The sequence below is a fragment of the Choloepus didactylus genome, chromosome 16 (genome assembly GCF_015220235.1).
Source record: "Choloepus didactylus isolate mChoDid1 chromosome 16, mChoDid1.pri, whole genome shotgun sequence".
Classification (NCBI taxonomy): domain Eukaryota; kingdom Metazoa; phylum Chordata; class Mammalia; order Pilosa; family Megalonychidae; genus Choloepus; species Choloepus didactylus.
The window spans coordinates 48,557,932-48,583,980 of NC_051322.1; the positions used below are offsets into that span (position 1 = coordinate 48,557,932).

At 37.2% G+C, this 26,049-nt stretch overlaps 1 protein-coding gene across 3 annotated transcripts in view; it reads left to right on the forward strand.

Annotated features, from left to right (window-relative positions):
- Nucleotides 1–15,635: 15,635 nt before the first annotated feature.
- Nucleotides 15,636–26,049, forward strand: part of TRAPPC8 (trafficking protein particle complex 8) — a 150,529-nt gene continuing 140,115 nt past the window's right edge. For 2 of the 3 annotated variants that reach the window (XM_037805717.1, XM_037805718.1), the window contains exons 1-2: nt 15,636–16,200; nt 23,188–23,382. In XM_037805717.1, the coding sequence (XP_037661645.1) occupies nt 16,044–16,200; nt 23,188–23,382 (352 nt within the window). In that variant the 5' untranslated portion in view covers nt 15,636–16,043. Of the gene's footprint in view, nt 16,201–22,795; nt 22,839–23,187; nt 23,383–26,049 lie in introns of all 3 variants that reach the window. The other variant, XM_037805719.1, reaches the window with a different exon arrangement.

Genomic DNA, 26,049 nt, shown 5'->3' on the forward strand with positions numbered 1-26,049 from the left:
GGCCTAGAGAGGAACATCCTGGGAGAAAGCCATTTTGAAACCAGAACTCTGGAGCAGGTGCCAGCCACGTGCCTTCCCAGCTAACAGAGGTTTTCCAGACACCACTGGCCATCCTCCAGTGAAGGTACCTGATCGTTGATGTGTTACCTTGAATACTTTATGGCTTTAAGACTGTAACTGTGTAACCAAATAAACCCCCTTTTATAAAAGCTGATCCATTTCTGGTATTTTGCATTCTGGCAGCATTAGCAAACTAGAACAGATTTTGGTACCAGAGAAGTGGGATGCTTTTGCTGCTGAGTTTGCAAATACCAAACATGTTGGAATGGCTTTTTAAATGGAAAAGGGGAAGATTCTGGAAGAACTGTGAGGAACTTGATAGAAAAGGCCTAAACTGCTTTGAAGAGACTATTTGTGGAAATACAGACTCCAAAGATACTTTTGTTGAGGCCTTGAACAGAAATGATGACTGTATTGTTGCGAACTGGAAGAAAGGTGATCTTTGTTTTAAAGTGGCAGAGAATTTGGCAAAATTGAGTCCTGGTGTCAGATGGAAGGAAGAATTTGAAGGTGACGAGCTGGGATATTTGGCTGATGAGATTTCAAAACTAAAAGTTGTATATATAGCATGGCTTCTCCTTGCAACTTATAGTAAAATGCAAGTGGAGAGAGATAAGCTGAGAACTGAACTCTTGGTTTCAAAGAAACCAGAAATTGATGGCCTGAAAAACTCTGGGCTTCCAGGGGGTGGAACCCCGAAAGCTACAGCCACACATGAGGATTTAACCAAACTTGGAACCCAACCACCATTTCAGTACAAGCCAAGACTAGAGATAGGGTTATCCAGAAAAGGGTTTGTGAAAAGTCCTATCGTCTGATGGCTTTGACTCCTGTGTGCTTCATGCGAAGCCAACAGAATTTTTGCGAGATCTTTATAGACGGAGCTGCTGCTGGTCTGGACTGGAGGGGACAGACAAGGAACAAATTGAAGGAAAAATTTCTTCAAAGACAGAGCCATGGAGGTTGAGGTCTGGAGTCAACAGGTCTCGGGCTAGGAGAGCGCAGTGGCCCACACGCATGGAAAGGGTGAGTTTGCCCTGGAGGTCGAGGGTGGGCCTTCCGCCTTGATGCTCAAGAATTCTGTCACCCCAAGCCCCATAGAGGGTGGAGCACATTCCCAGGAAATTGGGGAGAACCTGGCTGCCACTCCACTGTTCTGAAGGAGTTGAGTGTTGCACCGGCATGGAAGAGAATTCGGGTGCTGCCCCGATGTTTGAGGAGGGTGGGGCCGAGAAAGTGATCTCCCCAATGTGTAGACATGTTGGAGTACCCACTCCAGCATTTGGAGAGAAAAGGGCTGCCAAAAATGCCTTTGGAAAGGGTTGGACTCCCGCTCTTTCAAGGCCCAGGGATGCAATGTTGTTCTGTAGACTCTCAGACTTTGAAATCTTAAGGAGTTTGCCCTGCAGGTTTTAGGCACTGTTTTGGTCTTGTGAACCCTGTTTTCCTTTCAATTTCTCCTTATGGCAATGGGAAAGTTTACCCTATGTTTACTGTCCCTCCTTTGTATATTGGAAGTACATAACTTGTTCTAAGTTTACAGGTCCACAGCTAGAGGGGAATTATGCCTTAGGACAAAACATGCCTGTAACAATTTAATGGGATCTTGTACTTAACTATTGTTACTAAAATGATTTAGGTTTCTGTGATATTGTGATGGGATGAATGTATTTTGTATATGGAAAGATCATGGAATCTTGGGGTTCAGAGGGTGGAATGTGCTGGTTTGGATGTATTATGTCCCCCAAAATGCCATTATCTTTGATGCCGTCTTGTGTGGGCAGGAAACATATTGGTGTTGATTGGGTTGGAGACTTTTGATTGGATGTTTCCATGGAGATGTGATCACTCAGCTGTGGGTAAGATCTTTCAATGGATAATTTCCATGGAGGTGTGCCCCCACACACTCAGCGAGGGCCTTCATTAGTCTACTGGAGCACTATATAAGCTCAGACAGAAGGAGTGAGCTTGCTACAGCCAAAAGGGACACTTTGAAGAATGCACAGGAGCTGAGTGAGTTGCTACAGATGAGAGACAGTTTGAAGATGGCCACTGAAAGCAGACACTTGCTCTGGAGAAGATAAGAGAGGACAAAGAGCCCAAGAACAACTAAGAGTGACATTTTGAAGAGGAGCTGCAGCCTAGAGAGGAACATCCTGGGAGAAAGCCATTTTGAAACCAGAACTCTGGAGCAGATGCCAGCCACGTGCCTTCCCAGCTAACAGAGGTTTTCTGGACACCATTGGCCATCCTCCAGTGAAGGTACCCGATTGCTGATGCATTACCTTGAATACTTTATGGCTTTAAGACCATAACTGTGTAGTCAAATAAACCCCCTTTTATAAAAGCCAATCCATTTCTGGTGTTTTGCATTCCGGCAGCAATAGCAAACTAGAACAATCCCTGAGCAGACGTTTTTGTTCTGAGCTGCAAAACTATTTTATACTTATGCAATGTCCCAATTTAGAGTTCACCTCCAACTTGGCAAAGTTAAAAACTAAATTAATCTTCTTTTCCCAAACTGTATCCTCTTCCTATATTATATGGTCATGATGAAAACTACACAATGATGCCAAACTGCACAATTTAAATCTCAGCTCTTCAACTTAGTAGATATAGGGCAGCTCTGTGCCTGAGTTTCCGCAACTAAAAAGGGGGATATAAATAGCATATAAAAAGATTAGTGTGTAAAGCACTTAGAAGGGTGCTTGAGGTAAATTTTCAATGTGTTAGCTATTAATATTATTGTTTGTTGTTGTTGTCATCATTACTAAATGTATCATCCTCGACTAAATGTATCACCGTTCAGACTGGTGCCCTAATTATAAATGTTAGAGTCATCGTTGGCTGTTGCTTCTCCTAGTTTCTCCACAACCAAAAAGTCACCAAGTCTTGTGGATCGTTTGTCCTCCTCTTCATTCCTACTGCTGATATGCTAATTCCTTGATTCTTAATTCCTTCCCTGTTAGGATTCTCATGATCTCTAGCCTTGCCCCACTTTCATTCATCCTTTAGACTGCTGCCATAGTCATCTTTCTAAAACATATCTCATCATGCCAGTCCCCTAGTTCAAATCATTAGTGATTCATCATTGCCCTTAGGACAGAAATAAAATTTCTCATTAGGCATTTAAAAGCCTTTAAAATCTGTTTTATCAGCCTGTTTCCTGCCAATTTCATCCAAACACCTCAAGAACAAGTCAAATTGAACTTCCTAAGAACACACTATGGACTTTAGCATCTCAATTCCATTTCTCTATTCTTTTTCTCCGATGGCATCAAGACTACTCATTCTTGAAGACACAATTCAAGTGTAAATTCCTCTATGGAGCCTTCTCTGACCTCGTTGGCAGAATTAATCAGAATTAATCCTTTCCTCATTTCTGTTCCCATAGTACTTTAAGCATTCTTTGAGCTGGGTCCCAAATACTTTGGGAAGACTGAGGCAGGGTTAGAACCTCCAATTTTGGCACAGCTTCAAAAAAGGCTTTCGGTGCACAATTAAGAATGTGTTTGTTGAATCAGAAAGAACTGGCTTTGAGTATTGGCTCCACCATGTATTAACTGTACCATGTTTTTTTATGTCACTTCATCTTCCTAATCTTAGTTTCCTTAGTTGTAAATGAAAACTAAGATAATCCCTAACTCAGAGGAATTGAATAAAGTAACATATGTATAATAACTTAATATTTTATTATGTCAGAATTTAAAGTCATTTGACTACCAGGGCCTTGGTACCCTTGTTCTTCCCTCAGGGTCTAGATACTAGGCCATTAACCACTAAAACTTCTGCTTGGGACATCAGCACATACAGATCAGAATTCCAAACCTCACTCTTGGACCTCAAAGGCAGAACCTCATTTCCAAAGCTCATGCAATGTATCTAGGCTAAGGCTGACTCCTTTTAGGGATGAGTCCCACTAACCACCAGTGGCTTTGGTTGTTGTTTTTTTTGTTTTTTTTTCCTATACCTGGAATACTGGGAATTAAACAATTTCACTGTAGACCTACATCAGGACCCTTTTGAAACACAAGCAAAATAGGTCTCAGATGATTCTGTTTGAAAGAACTGAGACTACACTCAGTCTGTCCATTTTCTCCCCAACAACCAGAGGACTGCTGGGACCAATTATTTAGATACTTTGTTGCTAACTGAAGCCACCATTTTCACTTCATTGTTACCTTCAGACACTACTAAAGATGCAAACAACTCTAACAGTTTATCTTTCTCTATACTCCCATTCACACCGTACTCTGAACTTCTCCTCCTCTGATCCAAATTCCCACTACTCCATTTCCTGACCACAGCACTTTACACAGTGCCTACAGGAATTTTTATCCCACAGAATAGAAACCTCTGTTATTCTCAACCTCTTCCCTTAGTTCTTCTCTCTTTGCTTTAGCTGAAACCTGGCTATCTACCCAGAACATTGCTGCCCCTGCTTTCTACCTAAGTGGAAGCTCTAACATTCAGGATAGGGAGAAGTATTAAATGCCCTCCTCATGTATCTCATTGGTGAGAACTGAATCATATGGCCACCCGTTGCTGCAAAAAAGTCTGGGGAGATTTTTTTAAAAGAGTACATGGTTACCCTGAACAAAATTGGGATTCTTTTAGTAAATAAAGAGTGGAGAAGGCAAAAAAGAAGAAAAGAATGTATATGAGTCAGGCAACTAGGAGGGTCTACTTTCAGGAGTAATCTGAGTTGAAAGATTTAAGAACCTCATGTTATTTGGAAGAGAACAGAGACACTGATTAAATTTAAACTTTAAGTATAGAGGTTAAAAAATAAGGATAAAACTATGAGAATAAAAATTAAATGTAAATAGGCAAGAAAAAAGAAATAAAAGGCATCCAAGTTGGAAAAGAAGAAGTAAAACTATCTCTAATTGCAGATGACAGGATCCTATATATAGAAAACCCCATGGAATCCATAAGAAATCTACAAGAGATAATAAACAAATTCAGCAAAGTTGCAGGGTATGAGATCAACACACAAAAATCAGTTGTACTTTCATACACAAGTAATGAACAATCTGAAAAGGAAATTAAGAAAACAATTCCTTTTACAATAGTATCTAAAAGAATAAAATAGTTAGGAATAAATTTAACCAAGGAGGTTAAAAGACCTGTATGTTGAAAACTGAATCATTGCTGAAAGAAATTAAAGAAGACCTAAATAAATGGCAAGACATCACATGCTCATGAATCGGAAGACTGTTGTTGAAATGTCAATAGTGCCGCCTAAAGTGATCTAGAGATTCACTGCAATCCCTATCAAAATCTCAACAGACAGTTTGGGAAAAATGGAAAATCTGATCCTCAAATTCATATGGAATTTATGGAATTGCAAGGGGCTCTGCATAGCCAAAACAATCTTGAAAAAGAAGAACAAAGTTGGGGACACACTTTCCAATTTCAGAACTTACGATAAAGCTACAGTAATTAAAACAGTGTGGTACTGGCATGAGATTAGACATATAGACTAAAGTCTGGACCAAGTAACCAGAAATACAATACAATCCATAGAAAGTTGGTTTTCAACAAGAGTGCCAAGTCCATTCAATGGGGAAAGAATAGTCTCTTCAACAAATGGTTCTGGGACAACTGGAAATCTACGTTCAAAAAAAAAAAAAAAAAAAAAAAGAATTTGGATCCCAATCTCTCACCATATGCAAAAATTAACTTGAAATGGATGAACAACCTAGAAAACAGGGAAAAAAAATATTCAGGAGCTTGTATTAGTAATGGATTCTTTGAGATGACATCAAAAGCCCAAGCAGCAAAAGAAAAAACAGACAAATTGGACTTCATCAAAATTAAAAATTGTGTCCATCAAAGGACATTATCAAGAAAATGACAAGACAACCAACCGAATGGGAAAAATATTTGGAAATCATGTATTTGCTAAGGGTTTAATATCCAGAATATATAAAGAACGCCTAAACTCAACAACAAAAAGACAACTCAATTAAAAAATGGGCACAGGACTCGAATAGACATTTCTCCAAAGAGAATACACGAATGACCAATAAGCATATGAAGAGATGCTCAACATCATTAACCATTAAGGATATGCAAATCAAAACCACAATGAGATACTCACCCCCACTAGGATGGCTATTACTACTTAAAAAACAAACAAACAAACAGAAAATAACAAGTGTTGGTGAGTATTGAAGAAAATAGAACTGGAATGTATTGCTGACAGGAATATAAAATGGTACAGCTGTTGAAGAAAACATATGGCGGTTCCCTAAGAAGTTAAACATAGGATTACCATACGACCCACAGAGACTCAAACAGATACTTGTAAGCCATTGTACAGAACAGCATTATTCACAATAGCCCAAAGCTGGAAACAATTCATGTGTACATCAACAGATGAGTGGATAAAATGTAGTAAATACATACAACGGAATATTATTTAGCCATAAAATGAAAAGAAGATCTGAAATATGCTACAATATGGATGAACTTTGAAAACATTACGCTAAGTAAAATAAGACAGACACAAAAAGACAAATATTGTATGATTCCACTTATAGGAAGTATCCAAAATAGGCAAACTCCTGGTGACAGAAAACGAATAGTGTTTATCAGGGGCTGGGAGGAGGGGGGAATGGGGAGTTATTCACTTAATGGGTAAACAGTTTCTGTTTGGGATGACATAAACATTCTGGAAATGGTTAATGGTGAATGTAACACAACATTGTCAATGTATTTAATGTCACTGAATTGTATACTTAAAATGGTTATGTCTTGTAAAGTTTACAAAAAAATAAAAATAAAAAATCTTAAAAAAATTAAATGTATAATTTTCAAGCTGGTAGAGAGGGAAGAAGGGAAATAAAAATTAGTACAACTCCCAGAGGAGTGAATCTCCCTGGTGATGTGGAATACGACTCCCAGGAATGAGCCTGGCCTTGGCATCGAAGGATTGAAAATGCCTTCTTGACCAAAAGGGGGAAAAGAAAGGTAACGAAATAAGGTTACAGTGGCTAAGAGATTTCAAATAGAGTTGAGAGGCTATCCTGGAGGTTACTCGTATGCAAGCTCCAGCTAGACATCCCAAATTACCACAGTATGCCAAGCCCTAACCAACAGTAGTCCCGAAATACCTAGGTTCCTATTCGAGATGCTATAAAAGTTTCACTAAGTTCATTTTCCAGAAACTTAAATCCACCAGTGTTCTTATGCCAGACAAGTCCTCAAACCCTGAGGCAACAGCCTCTTTAAGAACATCAACTTGATGCAGCGCCCTTCCCCATAATGTTGACACCCCTTTTTAATATGAACAAGTTACGGTGGTCACCGCGCCTAGACATCCCTGAAGATCGAGAAACTGATTAAATGAGAGGAAGGGGTAGGAACAGATAAGATAGGATTTAACAAAGGATTATGAATACTAAATCTTTTTATATATCTCTATATTATATACAGAGATATATAATATATATTTTAGATGCTGGGGTATTAGAATAGCTAAAAGGAAATAACTGAAATGGTGGAACTGCAACCCATAACATTCTTTGAAATTTGCTCTATAGCTACTCGTTAAATTGTACTTTGAAAGTTATCACCTTTCTAAATATATGTTATATTTAACAATAAGGGAATAACTGAAACTGTGGAACTATAACCCATTTCTCTGAAATTACCTATTTAAAATTTGCTAACTACTTGATAAATTGTACTTTGAAACTTATCACTATTCTGTATATATGTTATATTTCACAATAAAAATGTACTAAAAAAATTAGTCCAAGGATGTGGGTAAGTTCAATATTGACAGCAGTATTGAATTCACATTTGGTGGTCATTAATTTACAGTGGTATCAATCTACATGTAAATGATTTATCCCCATTCTTTCAGTTGGATAGTACTTCTGCTTTTCTTGGTAAATATTTGAATATTGAAGTACAACCTAGCAATAAACGTGTACAAATTTATGTTTACAGATCATCAAATTTGTATAAATGAGCCACTCCCCAGATCAAGATCTGGAACATTTCCAGCACTCCAGAAGCCTATCTCATGCCCTTTCCCAGTCAATATACCCTCAGCAAAGTTAACCACTATTCTGACATCTATCATTATAAATGCATTCTTTCTGTCTTTTATGTAGTGTACAAAGAACCACACAGTCTGGAAGATTTGTCTGCACTGTTAGGTGGCATTAGCTCATTTTTTGTATTGCTGTATAATATTCTTATATGAATATTACCCCAGTTTATCCATTCTACTGTTAGAACTATTATCAATATACTGCCATGGACTTTCTTGTACATGACTTTTGGGAAACATGCATTTATGTTGACTATATATTTGGAGTGGATTGCTGGGTACACAAAACATCAACTTTATTCAATTACTGAAATGTGACTTGTTTGTGTTTCTTAGGGAGTCCTGGTCTAGGTAAGCAAGCCAGTTATGGGTTTCTGTAGTTCCCAGTATCCAAGTGTAGAGAACAGCTGAAGCTCATGGGATTGAATCAACTTAAATAACTTTTAACTCCTACCAGCAGCTCCTTGTCAATCCCAGCCATTACGGTGGGTGTGTAGTGGTATTTATTTATCTTTAATTGCATTCCCTGGTAATAATGTGGAGCATACTGTCATGTATTTATTGGTCTTTTGCATGTCCTCTATTGTGAAGTGGCTGTTCAAATCACTTGCCCATTTTTAAATTGTATTGTCTTTTTTTTTTTTAATTGATTCATAGAAGTTTCATATATATTCTGGATCAAGTTTTTACTGGATATATGTATCACAAATATCTTCTTCTATTTTGTGTACCTTGCATTTTTACTCTCTTAATAATATATTTGTTGAATAGAAATTTTAATTTTAGTGAAGTCCAATTTAGCAATCTCTTCCTTTATATGTTTTGTGTTCTGCTTAAGAAATATTTGCATCCTCTAAAGTTTTGAATATATTTTTCTATGTCATATTATAAAAGTTTTAGAATTTTTTCTTTCACATTTTAAGTATATAAGAATCTGGCATAGATTTTTGTATATGGTATGAGGTAGAGGTCAAGATTCCTTTTTTAATATAGATATTGAATTGATCCAGCACTATTTATTGGAAAAACTATCCTTTTCCTCATTGCAGTGTCAACTATGTCATAAACAGTCTACTTTTGGAATTTATATTCTGTTCCATTGGTCCATTTATCTACACTTGAATCAATACCAGACTTTTATATCGGCATTGAAAAATAAGTTTTGATATCTGATAATGTAAGTTCTCCAACTTTGTCCTTTTTTAAAAAATGAATTTGCCATTCTTAGTCCTTTACATTTCAATGTAAATTTTAAAATAAATTTCATCAAATTGTCAATTTTCTCAAAAAGAGCTAAAAGGAGTTCTATTGTGATTATATTGAATCTCCAGATCAGTATGAGAAGAGTTGTCATCTTTAAAATACTGAAAAAATATGTCTTTCAATTCCATGATCATGGTATATGCTTCCATTTTATTGGGTTTTTAAATTTTTCTCAGTGATGTTTTGTTGTTTTCAGAGTATGTCTTGCACATTTGTCAGTCATTTATTCTTAGGTATTTGATGTCTTTTGATGCTACGTTGTATTGTTTTAGCATTTCTAATTGTTTGTTTCTAGTATATGGAAATATAAGTGATTTTTTATATACTAACCTTGTATCGACTGATCTTGCTAAATTCACTTACTGATTCTAGTGGTTGACCTGAGGTTCTTTTGGACTTTTTATGTACATGATTATATCATCTGTGAATAATGATGATTTTATTTCTTTTTTTTTTTTCCTAGTTGTAATGGCTAGGACATACTATACAACGCTGAATAAAAGTGGTGTTAGTGGACATCCTTTTTTTTTTCCCCAGGGAAGGTTTTTTATATTTCATCATCAAAAATGATGTTTTCTGTAGGTGTTTTGAGATACCTTTTTATCAGATGAAGTGTATCCTTAATTCCTAGTTTGCTGAGAGTTTTTTTTTTTTTAAATGTAAATTGGTATTTTCATATGAAAGGGTATGGAATTTTACCTAATGTTTTTCTGCAGCTATTGAGATTATTGGATGATTTTGTCTGCTTATTCCAACAATAATGAAGAAATTGTCCATTGCTTCTTTTAATTTTGCTGGTTTTAGCTTTACATATTTGGAGGCTATGTTATTAAGGCAAATAACTTTAAAATCCTTATAGATTCCTCTTCAACTGACCACAAAATTGGATACCATCTATTTTAGTCAGGATTTTAGTGTTGTAGTAATTTTGAAATTGAGAAGTGTGAGCCATCCAGCTTTGTTCTTTGTTTTCAAGATTGTTTTGGCTATTCTGACATCTAGAAAGTAAATATAATAAAAATGTAGGCAGAGTTTCTGTTTGAGTTGATGAAAAATTTGGGGTGATGGATATTAGTGATGGTGGCACAATGTTGTGACTGTAATTAATACTACTAAGTTATACACTCAGGTGTGGTTAAAATAGGAAATACTGAGTTATATACATGCTACTACAATAAAAAGTTTTTTTAAAATGTAGGCCAATGTATGGATTATAGAGTTAAACCTTTTTTTTTTTTCAGTGTTTCAGAGTAGCAGAAAATCTTTGAGTTTAATAAACTTTGCAACTACAAATATTTTCAGGACATCCCCAAAGCTCCAGTTCTCCGATATACAGATATCTTCCATATGAGAACCATGTACTCAGAAATTAGATCTGTTGTTTTTATTACTGAAGTCAGTACTCTGCAGCACCATCTACTGTTGAAATAAGTGAAATTTAACAATAGTGGAAAGAGATTTCTCAGTTTTTCAGAACTGGAATGAATTCAAGAAATCTTCTAGTCCCGGCTTTTTAAGCTAACACGTAAAGAATGTGAGGCTCAGAAAACATAAGGAATTCATTAAAAGCCACAGATTATAGGCTAAAACAATATATACTGCCTTAGTTTCCAGGCTGCTATGACAAATACCATATGGGTTGGCTTAAAATACCAATGTGTTGGTTTAAAAAGAAGAATTTATTGACTCACACTTTCAGGGGCTAGAAGGCTTACTTCTTCCCAGGTGGGTAGTGTTTGGGTTGGCCGGCAATCTTTGGGTTCCTTGACTTTCCAGTCACATGCTGGGTTCACCACTGACTTCTTGGTTCCAGCTCCTCCCCATGGCTTTTTCTCTATAAGGATTAAGACCCTCCTGATTCAGTTGGCCACACATCAACAAAAAATAACATCTTCAAAAGGTCCTATTTATAATGGAGTTCTAGCCACAGAAATAAATTAAGTTTAAGAACACATTTTTTCTGGGGTACATAACTCAATCTACTATGTATAATAAAACTAAAACTTCTGTAGGTGCTTTCAAAACAAGGAAACATATGGAAAAGCAATTTCTCCTATCAAGGCTTTCAAGTCAAACTCAGTTGGTTCTGTTTCATTTCTGGCTCCAGTGCTTACTATTTTGGGCAAATTAATTAATTGCTCCATGCCTCAGCTTCTATACCTGAAAACTGGTGATACATAAGCTTCTCAGGGTTTGTCTGTGTAGCAGAAGTAGTAGACAATGTACGTAAAGCAATGTGCTTGATACATGGTGATCAATAATGGTGATATTATTTTTACTCACAAGTGGTAGAGCTGCTTTTGAGTTCAGGTCTCTCTGACTTCAGTTTCCATGTTCTTTAAACTTCAACAAACCAGCTGTCAGAAAAGAAACTGACAACATCATACATACAAAATAGAACAATCATGAATGTTTGGTAACAGATTATAAAAATATAAGCCCACTGGCATAGTATGAGCTTTGAGAGTCTTGGATTTGGGCAGGGAAGGAAACTGGATCATATCTTCAGTATTTCAAAAAGAGCCCCTTCACTGCCTGAGCTATTATTATGTCCAACAAGTTTCCTCTCCTTTAGCAACAGACTGTGAACTCTTGGACCTCAAGGGTGGGCACATGACCAAGGCTCAGTTAATAATAGCATATCTTTTTTTTCTGGACACAGTGATTGGTCCAGGGGGCATATGGCACAGCAGAGCCAGAGTCCAGAGGAGTCAGAGAAATGAGAGACATATGATGTCCTATACCCCACCCAAATACCTCCTGCAAGGTCCCTCATTCCTGATAAAGCATGGTGGAGACCCCTTCATCCTGTATTTGTTTTTCTTCTCTTTATTTACTAACAGACTGTAGTTTTAGTTAAGCACATAGCTGCCCAGATAGAGCCTACATGTTCCAGACTCCTTTGGAGATAAGTGTGACCATGAGACTTATTGGGGCCCAGTGGGACAAGACAGAAATTGTTGAGTGCCATTTCTATGATTTGACCTTAAACCATTAGACAGATGCTTCTCCTTTCTCTTTTCCCCATACCTGCAGGCTGGAAATTAGATGTGGCAGTGACTCAGCTTTGACCCTGAAGGAGAGGACGATACCTTGGAGGATGGTAGAGTGAAAATCTGGAAGGATTATGTATCCTTTATTGATTTTGTACCCAATCATCCTAGGAGCCCCTTTGAGATAATCCCCAAGCCTTCATAATTTTGCCAACCAGAAGACAGCACAGACCTCAGGAAAATATTCTCCCCCTAAACTTCTCAGCTTTCTCAGGAATGGCCCTGGAGAATACTGATCAATGGCTATCCTCCCAGAAGGCAGGACAGATAGACTAGGGGTAGGTCAGACTGGCCGACCATGGGATTCACTCCAGTGACTGGAGAATGAGTCCTTACCGTCCTTGTCCACAGACCATTATAAATTCTCTCCCCTTTAAAAAAATGGGACTGAGGGTTCCCTGTTTTTCTGCACAGTTAAATTGGAGTTGTTTTCATTTAAAATTCAGCCATCAGTAGCAAGACTGTGAAGAACCACATCCAGACATGACCAAGAAGAACACGTATCATACAGAGATCCCAGGCTTGGAGTTGGATGTAGTGACTGGATGTGATTTTTGCTTGTCTGCCTTTGAGTAGAAGGTGAGCATGTTTTCAGTTTTAAAGAGGATAATTGTTAGGTAAAGCATTCTTGGAATCATATATTTGGGAAGAAGGTATGTGTGGGTGCTAGAAAGCCAATGGGTAGGTTTGTGGTATATGATGACTATTGGGTTTTTTGGCCAATAAACTTTCCCATCCCCATTTTTCTAGTAACAGATCTTACCTCCCTCCCTGCAGGAGTGGAAATATGACCCATACCAGGCCAGTTATATCGCCCATGCCCCTGGAAATAGACAGGTCCAGTGAAAAGAATGTGACGTAAGCAGGGCAAACCAGACACACCTCTCTGGGATTGACACTGATGTCAGGAACAAGAAATTCCATTTCTGCCTGATTTGTTAAGCTGAGAGGATATGGTCTGGGAATGTGGGCAGATCATGCCATGTGTAGAAGGCTCCCTGAAGAATGAAGGCAAACAGAGAATTAGAAATCGGAGGCAGATAGAGACTTGGTGGTGTTGAGTCCTTAGTTCTGCTCACTGAAACACTTAACCTTTCAGTTCTTCCCTCTTCCCTGTAAGCTTATCCCACACTCACCTGCAGTTTCATAAGCCATTACATTCCCTTCTTTGTTTAAACTACTACAAGTTTCTGTTTCGTTTTGAAGTTGAAAGAATCCTGACTAATAGGTCTGCTATCACGGCCCCCAGTATCTCCTTTAAGGGATCTCCACAGTTCAAACAGGACCTTGCCAAAGGAGAGAAAAGACTAGGATACACTGGGAAAGAAATACATTTTTACAGTGAAGTACTCACTGGAAACAATGTGTGGATGTGGTGCTAGATCACAGAGTCAATGCATAAGACAAAAGTTCATTTAGGCTCAGCCATAAAAAGGAAGAAAATATTGATTCATGGTACAACATGGACAAACCCTGAAAAACATGATGCTAAGCGAAGGAAGCCAGACACAAAAGGCTACATATTATATGATTCCATTTATATGAAATATCCAGAATAGGCAAATCTATAGGGAAAGTGCATTAGTATTTGCTAGGGGCAGCAGGAGGTGGGAGAGTGAATACTAATGGTACAAGGTTTTTGAGAGGGTGGGGGAGGGGATAATGAAAATGTTCTGGAATTAGATAGTAGTAGTCCCACAATTTTATGCATATACTAAAAAACCACTGAATTGAACACTTTAAAGGGGTTAAGTTTATGGGTTTATGGAATGTGAATTATATCTCAAAACATCCATTTAGGCTCAATTACCCTTGAAAGCTCTTCTTTAAGAGTCTAATACATCTAGTTTTACCTTCAGTAAAAATAAACTGCCTTTTAAAATTTTATTTTTAGTTGATTACTAGATAGAGTATTATGCTTGCATTTAGGGGCCCTATTATAAAAGATGTATCTTGTAACTTGGGTCACACTCAATTGTATGAGATTCTTAAATTACAAAGGGCAAAGAATTGAGGTCTGAGGTATTCAAAAGGAAATATGTGTGCCCCTGGGGGTGCGAGAAGAGCACCCCCAGGGTGCTCAGAGGTACTGAGCCATGATAGTTTTAAGGAACTGAATTTCCAGATCTTCAACTTGCAAGTGCTATATTTTAAAAACCTATTTGTAGTGGAAGCATCATGTCATCATGCCCTGTTGTCTTTTCCCACCTCCCATTTTCAATTTCCAGAAGAAAGGCACATATCTCACCTGTCAAAATTCTTACAATGAAAAAACTCAGGATGCCAATCAGACATCAGATGGCAATGTTGGGGAAGCTTTCTTTAATCAAGTCACCATATAACCACGATAAAACTTTGCTCCTGTCTTGGTCTTATATTTTTGGCATATTAGGAGTTCAAACAATTGAGTGACTGACTCTATAGTAAAACAACTCTCACTCACTCCTACCTATTTATAGAAGCAGTCTATAAAACTGAAAACTAGGAACGTAAGCCAGTTCAGGACTCCATACAGTGTCTAGATAATTACCAGTTTCCCGTACCTTCATCACTATGAAGTAAACACCGTAACAAAGTGTTAAAAGGAAGGGGCTGTGAACGAACAACGCGGACGTGTGCAGGGACATCTTTCCCGGGCGACGAACAAAAATGCAGTAGTGCTGGGGTTTTCCCTTAATGCTCTTTTAATTCCAGCATCCAAAACAACATCCATTTCTGCTTGCTCGTTGAGTCGATATATGGGGCAGTCCGTTTCTAAAAGTAAGATACATGGCCTGTTCAGGTCCGATGCACCGAAACCCCAACGCACCTGGCAGGGGGCACGCCCTCTCCGGTGAGCAGGTATCCCTTACTTTCTATCGGCGAGTGCAGCAAAGACAGGTGAGCGGACAGGAAGCTATGCGAACAGCTACATCAACGGCTGTCCGCCGCCAGAGAGAGTATTTGGAGCCCCAAATAGGGTGGTCCTAGCGGAAGGTGAGCGGTCACCTCCGCCACTCTGACAGAACCAACTTCGACCGCCCACCGGGCCGCTCACACTTGGCGAGGATTTGCTAAGGAGCGTGAGAACACCGCCTAAAGTCACGTGCCTGCCCCGCCCACCGCGCATAGCCCCGCCCCCGAGGACCCGCCCTGCAGGCACACCACTTCCGGTTTTACTTTCCCAACCGGCATCCGTCGTTTTCCACCTCCTCCTCGCCTCTACCAACTTCTTTAACATAGTCACGTGAGGAGCGAGCGCGGGGGCTGCCGGGACTAGTATTGCCGGTGGGTCAGCGTCTAACCTCAATATGGCAGTTCCGGTCAGGCAGTGACCGAGGTTTTCCTGTTGGGAGGATTTAATGGGGATTGTCGGGGTCTCCACCTATCGAGGCGGAATGCGAGGGCGCCGGGGCGAGCGCTGAGGACCGGCGGTGACTTGGGGAGGGGTCGGTGGTGTGTACCCCGGAAGCCGAGGCGGCGGCGTCTGTTCACTCTTGTTTTAAAGCTCCAGTGTGGGGTCCCGCCCGGCCCGGCAGGCTGGCGGGCGGCGGCGGTTGCAAGATTAGCCTTTGAGTTTGGACCCGAGGACAGGCGTCGCCGCTGACTGAGCCGCGGCGATGGCCCAGTGTGTGCAATCAGTGCAGGAGCTAATCCCGGACTCTTTCGTTCCCTGTGTCGCCGCGCTGTGCAGCGACGAAGCCGAGCGACTCACTCGTCGCAATCACCTCAGCTTCGCAGAGCTGCTGAAGCCCTTCTCTCGCTTCACTTCCGAGGGTATGTGGTCTCTTCCTCTTCTTGCTGGGACCCGGGAAAACCATTGTTGGGAGGAGGAAATTGAGGGCGGGCATGGAAGAGAAGGGGGATGTTTACATTGTAGTAATTAGAGTGGAGTCTAGGGGCTGTGGTCCCGCGGCATCCCTGGTGACTCAGGAGGGGTCATGGGTGAGGTTGTCAAGACAGCGCTGTCCAAACCTCCAGTTTCTTTCGGTTTTTCGTTCTTCCTTAGACTAGCTAGTCCGTTAGCTATTTGGGGTAAAAAAAACTGTGAGCCCAGAGAAAGATGTTGAAACTGTTTTCAAGGGCCATAGAGAGGAATTTAGGAAGATGCTGCCTCTTAGACCAAGGGGATCTTAGTAAAGAAGACGTGTCATCTTCCCCCAGGTGTCAAAGTCGACTTTCAAAGTTGCCTTGAATATTACATTCTTCTAGCCCTAGGACTCATCTCTTTGACTTAACTTCTTTTTAGTTATTTTACGTTTTTCCTTGAAAATTTAAACATTTTTTAGGTATAAATATTTTGCTAACCTTTCAAGGAAATTAAAAGTTTTATATAAATAATAAAACTTGGAACAGACTTTGGTGCCTGAAGGATGAAGTAAGAACAAGTTGTAGTTACTTTTAATCTAGATAGTTGTTGAAGTTATCTAGATTTATAGCGATGTAAAAGTCCTAACATTTGGTTTTTTAGATAAAAGTTTAATCAGTGGAAGAAAAGTCTCTTTTTCACGTGCTACCTCTTTTCTCCAGCTTTAGATAATTTTTTAGGGAAAAATTAAGATAGAAGGTAGAGTTCAAAACTTTTAAGTATGGTATAGCCAATGTCTTGCAAACAAAACATAGCAAAGTACAAATAACACTGTTAAAGCGTAATAAAACTGTGTTAAGGGAACGACTATGGTGTTTATTTGGTTATGATGACTTAACTAAAAACAGCTAATAAATTCAATAAATTTATTTACTGTATGTATTGTATTAAATATAATAAATTCACATATTTGCATGGCACAGGTGCTCTTTGGGAGAATAGCCCCTTTATGAGTTTGCTTTTGTAGTTAAAGAAGAGAGCGAGTTGTCCAAAAAGCCAAAGTTTAGGAACTGTTCAATTTTCTGTAGCCTGTACCTAACCCATCAATCTCACCTTTTCATTAAGTAACCAAGAATGACAAAGAGCCCTAAATTCACAAATCCAAACTCCACCGGAGAGCTGGTTTGAGTTTGACTTGTGTGCTTTTTATTACTATAATAAAAAATAATAATGCCAACACCTGATATCTGCTTTATGTGGCACTTCTGTTTTAGTTTTTCGTATGTTGTATGAGGTAAATACTGTTATTATTGCCATTTTCAATTTAAGAACATTGAGGCATAGAGATGTTAACTTGTCCAAAGTCTTGTATCTGGGAAATATTTAAAAACAGGTGGTATGATTTTAGACACTGTTCCTAATCCTTATGTTATTTTATCTCTTGGCAATATTTAGAAATATTTATTTACACTATAGAGCAGACAGTGGTCTGACAGAACTGCAGTGCCAGACATATACATGTGTGTGCGTGTGTGTGTGTGTGTAATTTAAACTTTTCCAGTAGGTACGTTGAAAAAGTAAAAAGAAATAGGTGGTATTAATTTTTCAAATGTTTTACTTAGCCTATTATTTGCAAAATGTGATTTCAACATGTAATCAATATAAAAGTATTTATGAGATAGTCTATCTTCTTTTTTATTGCTAAATCTGTAATTTGTTGTACGATTTACACTTATATCGCACCTTACTTTGGACTAGACATTTCAAGTGCTCAGTTAGCCACAGGTGCCTGCTGCCTAATGTATTGCAAGAGAGGTTCAGTATCAGTACTCTTATGCTTTCCTTCTGTAGACTGGGGAAGTTTAGGGTAGAAGTGAAATTGAGCTGGACTTTAATGGATAGTTAGCGAGTTGGTAGAAAGGAAAAGAGTAAACATTCCCTGTTCAGGAGGGGAATGAGGTTAGACTGTTTTGGGCAAAAGTTATAAATTATGATTGAGTGGTTGGGGAATATTGAGGAAACTATCCTTACTGGAGGACAGGATAGTATTGAAGAAGAATGACCATATAAGGAGGGACCTTGATTTCTAGGAAGGGGATTTTGGATTTCATATCTCATGGTAAATGTGTGGCTGTCATAGATTCTTGAGGATGGGTATGGAATTTTTGGAGATTGGGTTATGTAGTTTATGAGAACAGATAGAAATTGATGTAAATTTCAGTGTTCAGGATGATTAGAGCTTGGTCTAGGGTGGTGGCATTAGAAAGTCAGTGAAAATTACTTAATTTTTCTGTGGTTTTAATTTTTTACTGGTAAATATATTTTGGGACTCTTTACCATGTAGAAAAAGCTGCTTTTTGCCTCAAGTGTGGGGGTGCCTCAAAGACAGGTTTTCTTTAGGCATTGAAGTCTGTGATTCAGGCAATGTGGCTTGAGAATATGTCTGGCTAATACAATCTAAAATTTCCTTAGATGGAGAAAGGAATGTTTGTAAAATGTTTGGACTCCATTTCTGGCCCACAGGTGTACTGTTATTTGATGTCAAAATTATGACTATTGAGATATCAGCCAGGTATTTTTAGGAGACTTCTGTTTATGTTTCTGTAGAAAAACACATGGTTTAAAGTTGTTCTGAAGAGAGGGTTGGTAGAAGAAATCTGAGTACCATTCATGTTTTGGGCTTTGCATTTGGACTTGATGTATTAGGCCATGGAGAGCCATTGTGTGTTTCTTAGCCACATTTTTAAAACCTAAAGAGTATTTCTTTATATTAAATAATGGTTGTTATATATATTTTTCTGATCCTTATACTTGATATATGTTTGAAATTCAAAGAATTTATACTAATTATTCAACACAAATTTTGTGGTCTTAATAAAGAATTTCTATTGGGTCCCTATTTCAAAGAGTAGTTATGTTGGTATTTATTAAGCATTATTATTTTTACTGTATTAGTGGTAGTTTGGTAATTCTAAGCAGTGTCAACGTATCATTTAGACATTTTTAAGAAAGTTTCACTTAAACATTAACTTTTGAATTACTTGACTTTCATTTTTGAAAAGTATATACGTTGTTATTCTGAAATCGTTTGTAAAATTATTTCAGGATTAAAAAGCCAAGAATAAAATGCAGTTTTTATGTAAATTTTGAATAGTTTCTGAATGAACTAGGAAAAGTGGCAAATTAGACTAGAAAATACTCTTTGAAGGACAGCTTAATGCTTCTGCTTTTCTTGAATTTGTTTTAGTTAGAAATCTCTCATCAATCTTAACTACTATTTTGGAATAACTAGGTGATTAATCTCCAAGGTTTTCAAGTATCAAACTTTGAGTAAAATTCAAGTCAGCATTTCAAAATTTAGAATATATGTTATTTGTCTCATTTTTGTGCAAGTTATGATTTTTTCAACAATTGAGTTGCTTTTTATTCAGTAAAGTTTTGTATGTGAGGCCAAAACATAAAAAATATCTCTTAATTTTTCTGAATACATTATATAGAGCACCGTATGTGTTAGGTGCCCCCTGAAAAAGAATTTTGTGGTCAAATAAGTTTGCTTAACGTAGCATGCTTTTGGGAAAGTTACAATGTCATTAAAGGCTCTAGGAAGAACAGCTAAAAGAGACCTTTAAAGACTCAATTCAGTTTTTCCCAGACTTTTTTGGGCATGGAATCCATTTTGCAGAAACAACTCTTAACTGTCTTGAAGAACCAGTATTTATTTCTTGAAGCACATACTGGGAAATGTTACTTTATAGTACAGTATTCAAGAAATTACATTTATATAGTAATGTACAAAAGTTGAGGAAATAGAGCTGGATTTCATTTTGAAATTGTCATATGACATTTAAATTCACCTTTTGTGATGCTATAATGTTGATGAAACCTCAGTAAAATTTAGTTCTTAGGCTTTTGAAATTTTTATGTGTGATTTAAGAACATTTCTCTTAATCGTTCTTAACCCCTTAACCCTTGCCTTCCTCTTTATTTATTAGGTTGGTTTTGTGATACCCCAATGTATTAGTTATCAGCTGTTGTGTAACAAAATGCTCAGAATTTAGTATCTTAAAGCAAAAAACATATTATCTCTCAGTTTCTCAGGAATCTGTGAGCGTCTTACCTGGGTATTTCTGGCTCAGGGTCTCATGAGGTTGCAGTCAAGCTGTCAGCTGGAGCTGCTGTCATCTGGGACTGGAGGATCTGCTTCTTCCAAGCTTACTCATGTGGTTGTTGGCAAGCCTTAATTCTTCATTGGCTATTGGCCTGAGACCTCAGTTTCGTACCACATGGGCCTCCCCTTATGCTACGTGTATATTGCCATGGCATGGCAGTTATTGTCCTCTAGAGTGAGTGATCAGAGGGAGAGAGAGCGAACCCAGGATGGAGGCTGTATCTTTTAATACCTTATCTTGGAAGTGACATACAGTCACTTCTGCTGTATTCTGTTGTCATACATACCAACCATGGAAGGGGACTACACAAAAATGTGAATACCAGGAAATAGGGACTATTGGGGACTATGTCAGAAGCTGCCTACCACACCTAATTCTGGATTTGTCAGTACGATTACCTAATAACTGATAAACTCACTCTGAAGGTAAGACAAAACTAGAGTATCCTTTTTGGGTTAACACTAATAACTACTGAGAGGTAATTAGCCAATTAAAATTTTGAAGGACATTTAATAGACACATGGTTGCTTATGTTATTTAACAATTATGGAAAAAGTTTAAGGAAAATACTTGTTCTATATGTTCTTTAATGTACCATAGTATTTAATTTCTCTATTTCATAGACGACTGGGAAGTTTAACTAGGGAGAGAGGCTTCTGTTGTGTTTATTTAAATTAGAAAGCATAAACAATTACAGAAGGCGGTGGAGAATACAACAAACATCCCCTGCCCACTACCCAGAACTAATAAAGTAACTCTCTGTCATCTTTTCCTTGTATTTTTTTCTTTTCCTTTTAAAAGAAATCACAGATAAGGCTGAAGTTCCCTTTCAACTCTTCCTTAATCCCATTTCCTTCCTTCATCATAGGCAACCACTATTATTATAATGAAATAAATTATAATAAAATAAATTATAATAAATTTGCATGTATTTATATTTACAAAATAGTATATAGTTTATAATTACATACCATATATAGTACTTTAAAAATATTTTTGTCTTCTGTTTTTTAATTAAAAATTTAAGAAATCATAGAATACAAAGAAAATTTAGAAAGACAGTCTTTATGGATATATCTTTATTTAAAAATATAGGCAGGCTGGAACTTAAAAGCTTACTGCTTAGTATAAAGTATTTTTTATTAAGTGTGCCGGTTTGAATGTATTGTGTCCCCCAAATGCCATTGTCTTTGTAGTTTTGTGGGACAGACGTTTTGGTGCTGGTTAGATTTGCTTGGAATGTGCCCCACCCAGCTGTGGGGGATGATTTTGATGAGATGTTCCCATGGAGGTGTGGCCCCGCCCATTCGGGGGTGGGCCTTGATCAGTGGAGCTATATAAATGAGCTGACTCAAAGAGAGGGAAAGGAGTGCAGCTGGGAGTAATGTTTTGAGGAGGAGCAAGCTTGCTAGAGAGGAACGTCTTGGGAGAAAGCCGTTTTGAGGCCAGAGCTTTGGAGCAGACGCCGGCTGCCTTCCTAGCTAGCAGAGGTTTTCCGGACGCCATTGGCCATCCTCCGGTGAAGGTACCCGATTGCTGAGGTGCTACCTTGGACGCTTTGTGGCCTTAAGACTGTAACTGTGTAGCGAAATAAACCCCCGTTTTATAAAAGCCTATCCATCCCTGGTGTTTTGCATTCTGCAGCATTAGCAAACTAGAACATTAAGAAAAAAAGTATCTTTTTTTATGATTAGGTACTCTAATCAATTTTCCAAAATTGCCTATTTGTATGGGATGATCCATGATACACTGAAAATAGATTCTGTTGTATCTTCTATTGCTAACACTGCTTCCATCACTTATTGAGCATTTAACTCTATATTTATGTATAATGTCAGGCACTGTACTCAGTGCTTTATATTTGCTGTCTCATTTAATCCTTAAAATTACTGTAAAGTTGGTATTATTCATGTTAGAAATGAGAAAATGGAAGCATAGAAAAGTTTAAAAAGTTTTTCAGGATAATCCAGTTAATATGTAATGTGTTGGGATTTAAATTAAGGCCTGATTCCAAAAGGTGTGTCCTTAATCATTAAAATGGACTGCTTCTGGTAGCAATTCTATAGTAATTATTCATTTGGACTGATTATATTTATATGAGGAAATGTGCTCACATTTTCTATTGTGGTCCGTGGGCACTCTCTTCTTGCTATAATTGCCTGAGAACCTATTCCTGTGCCTGAAGCTCTGAACCACTGGTTATAAGTTTCATAAGATTGAGGCAAAGACTTTAGCTGGGTGGTGGAAGGAGGTTTTGGGGCGAGAGAAGGGATCTGGGCATTGATTTTTGTGATAATGGAGTAAGGGCTGAGAATATAGCCAGCAGACCGGGGAAGGCAGAAGGAAGCTGACATGCATCAGTTAATTCCCCTTTCTTTCCCTTTATTGTCTTCAGTGTTGTTGTGACAGACCTCACACTGCCATGGACCAGCCTTAGGGTGAGTGAGAATTAGAAATTTAGTATGGATGGTGGTTGGTCCCAGGATACTCTGAACATAAAAGGCAGGGAAGGACCTAGGATAGGGAAATTCTGTGTTATAGCATTGTGTGAGAAGGACCTTCTGTGGTTAATTGGCTGTTTAAGATAGCTAGCTCTTTGGTATTTAAGGGAATGTTTGTCAATTATATTTTTGGGAGGATGATCCACTTTGAATTTCTAGTTTCTCATTTGAGCATCCTTTTTGTAAATCTTAATGCATTTTTTTAATTGCTGCCGTTATAGTTGGGTTATTGTGCATTGTGTAGAATTAATTTCAGTTTTTTCTTTTCTTTCCTATTTTTTAAAAGTTCATATGAGAGATCCTAATAATCAGCTTCACATAATTAAAAATTTGAAGATAGCTGTAAGCAACATTATCACCCAGCCACCTCAGTCTGGAGCCATTCGGAAGCTTTTGAGTGATGTTGTTTCTGCCAGTCAGCCTGCAGAAGGATTAGTAGCTAATGTGATTACCGTGGGAGATTATGACCTCAACATCAGTGGTATGTAATACGGTTTATTATTTTTTAAATGAAAATTTCTTTTGTTTGAAAAGTAATTCTGCAACTTGGAGATTATTCCACAAACATTTAAGTGCTTACTGAGTGCTAGAGCCTGGAAATACAATGCTGAAAAACCTAGTCCTTGCTTTAAGGAGGCTACAATCAATTAAGTAGGCAGCCATTTAAACTATGAACTTTGTGATATCATTTCATTTTATTTTTTTCATAATGAAAATATATTTTTCATTCATATTTAAGTTCCACAAGGGTAGGAACTTTGTCTATTATTCCTAGTGCTTAAAGTAATACCAAGAACATATGAATAAGTATTTGTTTAATGAACAAATAGTAGATAAAAACAGCATATCCTTTTGTGACATAAGTACATCCTATAGTTAAATAAAAATTATTACATTAATTACATTTTACCTTGTTCATTGTTAAGTCAAGGAAAAGTTGTTAAAATAGGTATAAATATGTATGTAATCTTTTCTGAGTGCTTTATAATCTGACTTGAATGGCAAATGTTTTCATAAGAGATTGGTAGGTGAAAATATATTAATTTGTAAACTGAGTTAGTATTTCATGTGACTCTTTTCTAAAAAGATTGAACTAATAAATGACATTATATATGTTTTTAGAGGGAAAAGATTAAAAGTGTTTTATGTAATTAGGATATTTCAGCAGGCTAATAAAATCATCTTTTTAGTAAGTATGATTTGTAATGTGGTATTTTAGCACTTCTGCAGGTTTAAACATTTTCTTAAATATGTGCATTGGGTCCTAAGAACTTAACTGGCATGTGTTAGGTCACAGTTAGTTGGTTGCACTTATATAGTTAGAAGTAATTACTTTGTTTAAGTGCTCCATACTTTTTCTTCTTTATATGTCATTAATTTTACTTCCAGCAAGTTGGTTAACTTGATAATTTTAAGTTTTGGATATTATGATTATCTTTACTAATCAAAAGGATCTGAATTTCAGGATATGTATTTTGAGCAGTTCCTGGCATAATATGGTTATAGTAGGAGGCAAAAATTAAGATATTTCTCTGAGAAAATGATGGAATTTGAACTACTTTCCTATCATCAATGAAAAATTCATTACAGTCTGAAGAGTAATGAATCAAATGTCAGAGCATGCAGGTTTTTATATTGCCTTAGCCATTAATTAATTAGATAGCTTGCTTAAGTCACTTAGTGTTTTTAAGTCCTCTCTCAGACTTTTAGTGCTATGATTTTGTTTTAGAGGATATTAAAATTTTTGTTATTCATGCAACAAATATTTATTGATTTCCTGTTATATGTTTTGCACTGAGATATAAAGATAAATAAGACATAATGTATAAGTTCATAATCTAATGGGAAGACAAACATGTAAATAAATAATCGTAATTATACATTATAATTTCAGTACATATAATCATAATACATTGTAACAGAAATATGGTGTATCTGATATAATATGTTACGCAGCAGTGCTAAGGGAGAACAGAGAGGGATTATCCTTTTTGAAAACAAACACAAATATCTTTTTTATACTGCAAATAACCTTCCTAACCTCCCAAACTCATAATATCTTTATACTTTTTTAAAATGTAATTTATCAAAATAATATACGCACCTAGACATAATGCAAAAAAGACTTAAAAGGTAAAAACAGCAGTGACTTGCTCCCTGCCCACTTGCCCTACCAGTTCCTTTGGTTGCTTCTTCTGGTATTTTGTGTTTCTAAGTAATATTACTTATATTAATATTAATATTGGATATCTTTTGCTTAATTTAAAATTTTATTTATTGGTATTTCATTATGATTGATGAGGGTGTAGCTTAATTACTTCTCTTCCTCTTTTCCCCATAGCCCTAATATGATTTTCATAATTTTTGGTTAATATTCACTGTTTACAGTATTATGATTAAATATTGTTCACTTCTTCACTGCTGATCTAAATATTGTACTTTTAGTCCTTTCTTAATAATAATAAAACATTATATATTATTATTTTTTTCAAGACTTGATAGCTTTTTTTTTAAATTTTTTAATTTTTAATTTTTAATTTTTTTTTTCATTTTTATTGAGATTGTTTGATACCATACAATTATCCAAAGATCCAAAGTGTACAATCACTTGCCCCTGGGAACCCTCATACAGCTGTGCATCCATCACACTTAATTTTTGTTCAATTTTTAGAAACTTTTCATTACTCCAGACAAGAAATAAAGTGAAAGATGAAAAAAGAAAAAAAGAAAAGGAAACTCTAAACCTCCCCTATCCCTAACCAACCCCCCTCAATTGTTGACTTCTAGTATTGATATAGTACGTTTGTTACTGTTTATGAAAAAATGTTGAAATATTGCTAACTGTAGTATATAGTTTGTAATAGGTATATAGTTCTTCCCTATATGCCCCTCTATTATTAACTTCTAATTGTACTGTCATACATTTGTTCTGGTTCATGAAGTGATTTCTAGTATTTGTACAGTTGATCATGGACATTGCCCACCATAGGATTCAGTTTTATACATTTCCATCTTTTGACCTCCAACTTTCCTTCTGGTGACATATATGACTCTGAGCTTCCCCTTTCCACCTCATTCACACACCATTCGGTGCTGTTAGTTATTCTCACATCTTGCTACCAACACCCCGTTCATTTCCAAACATTTA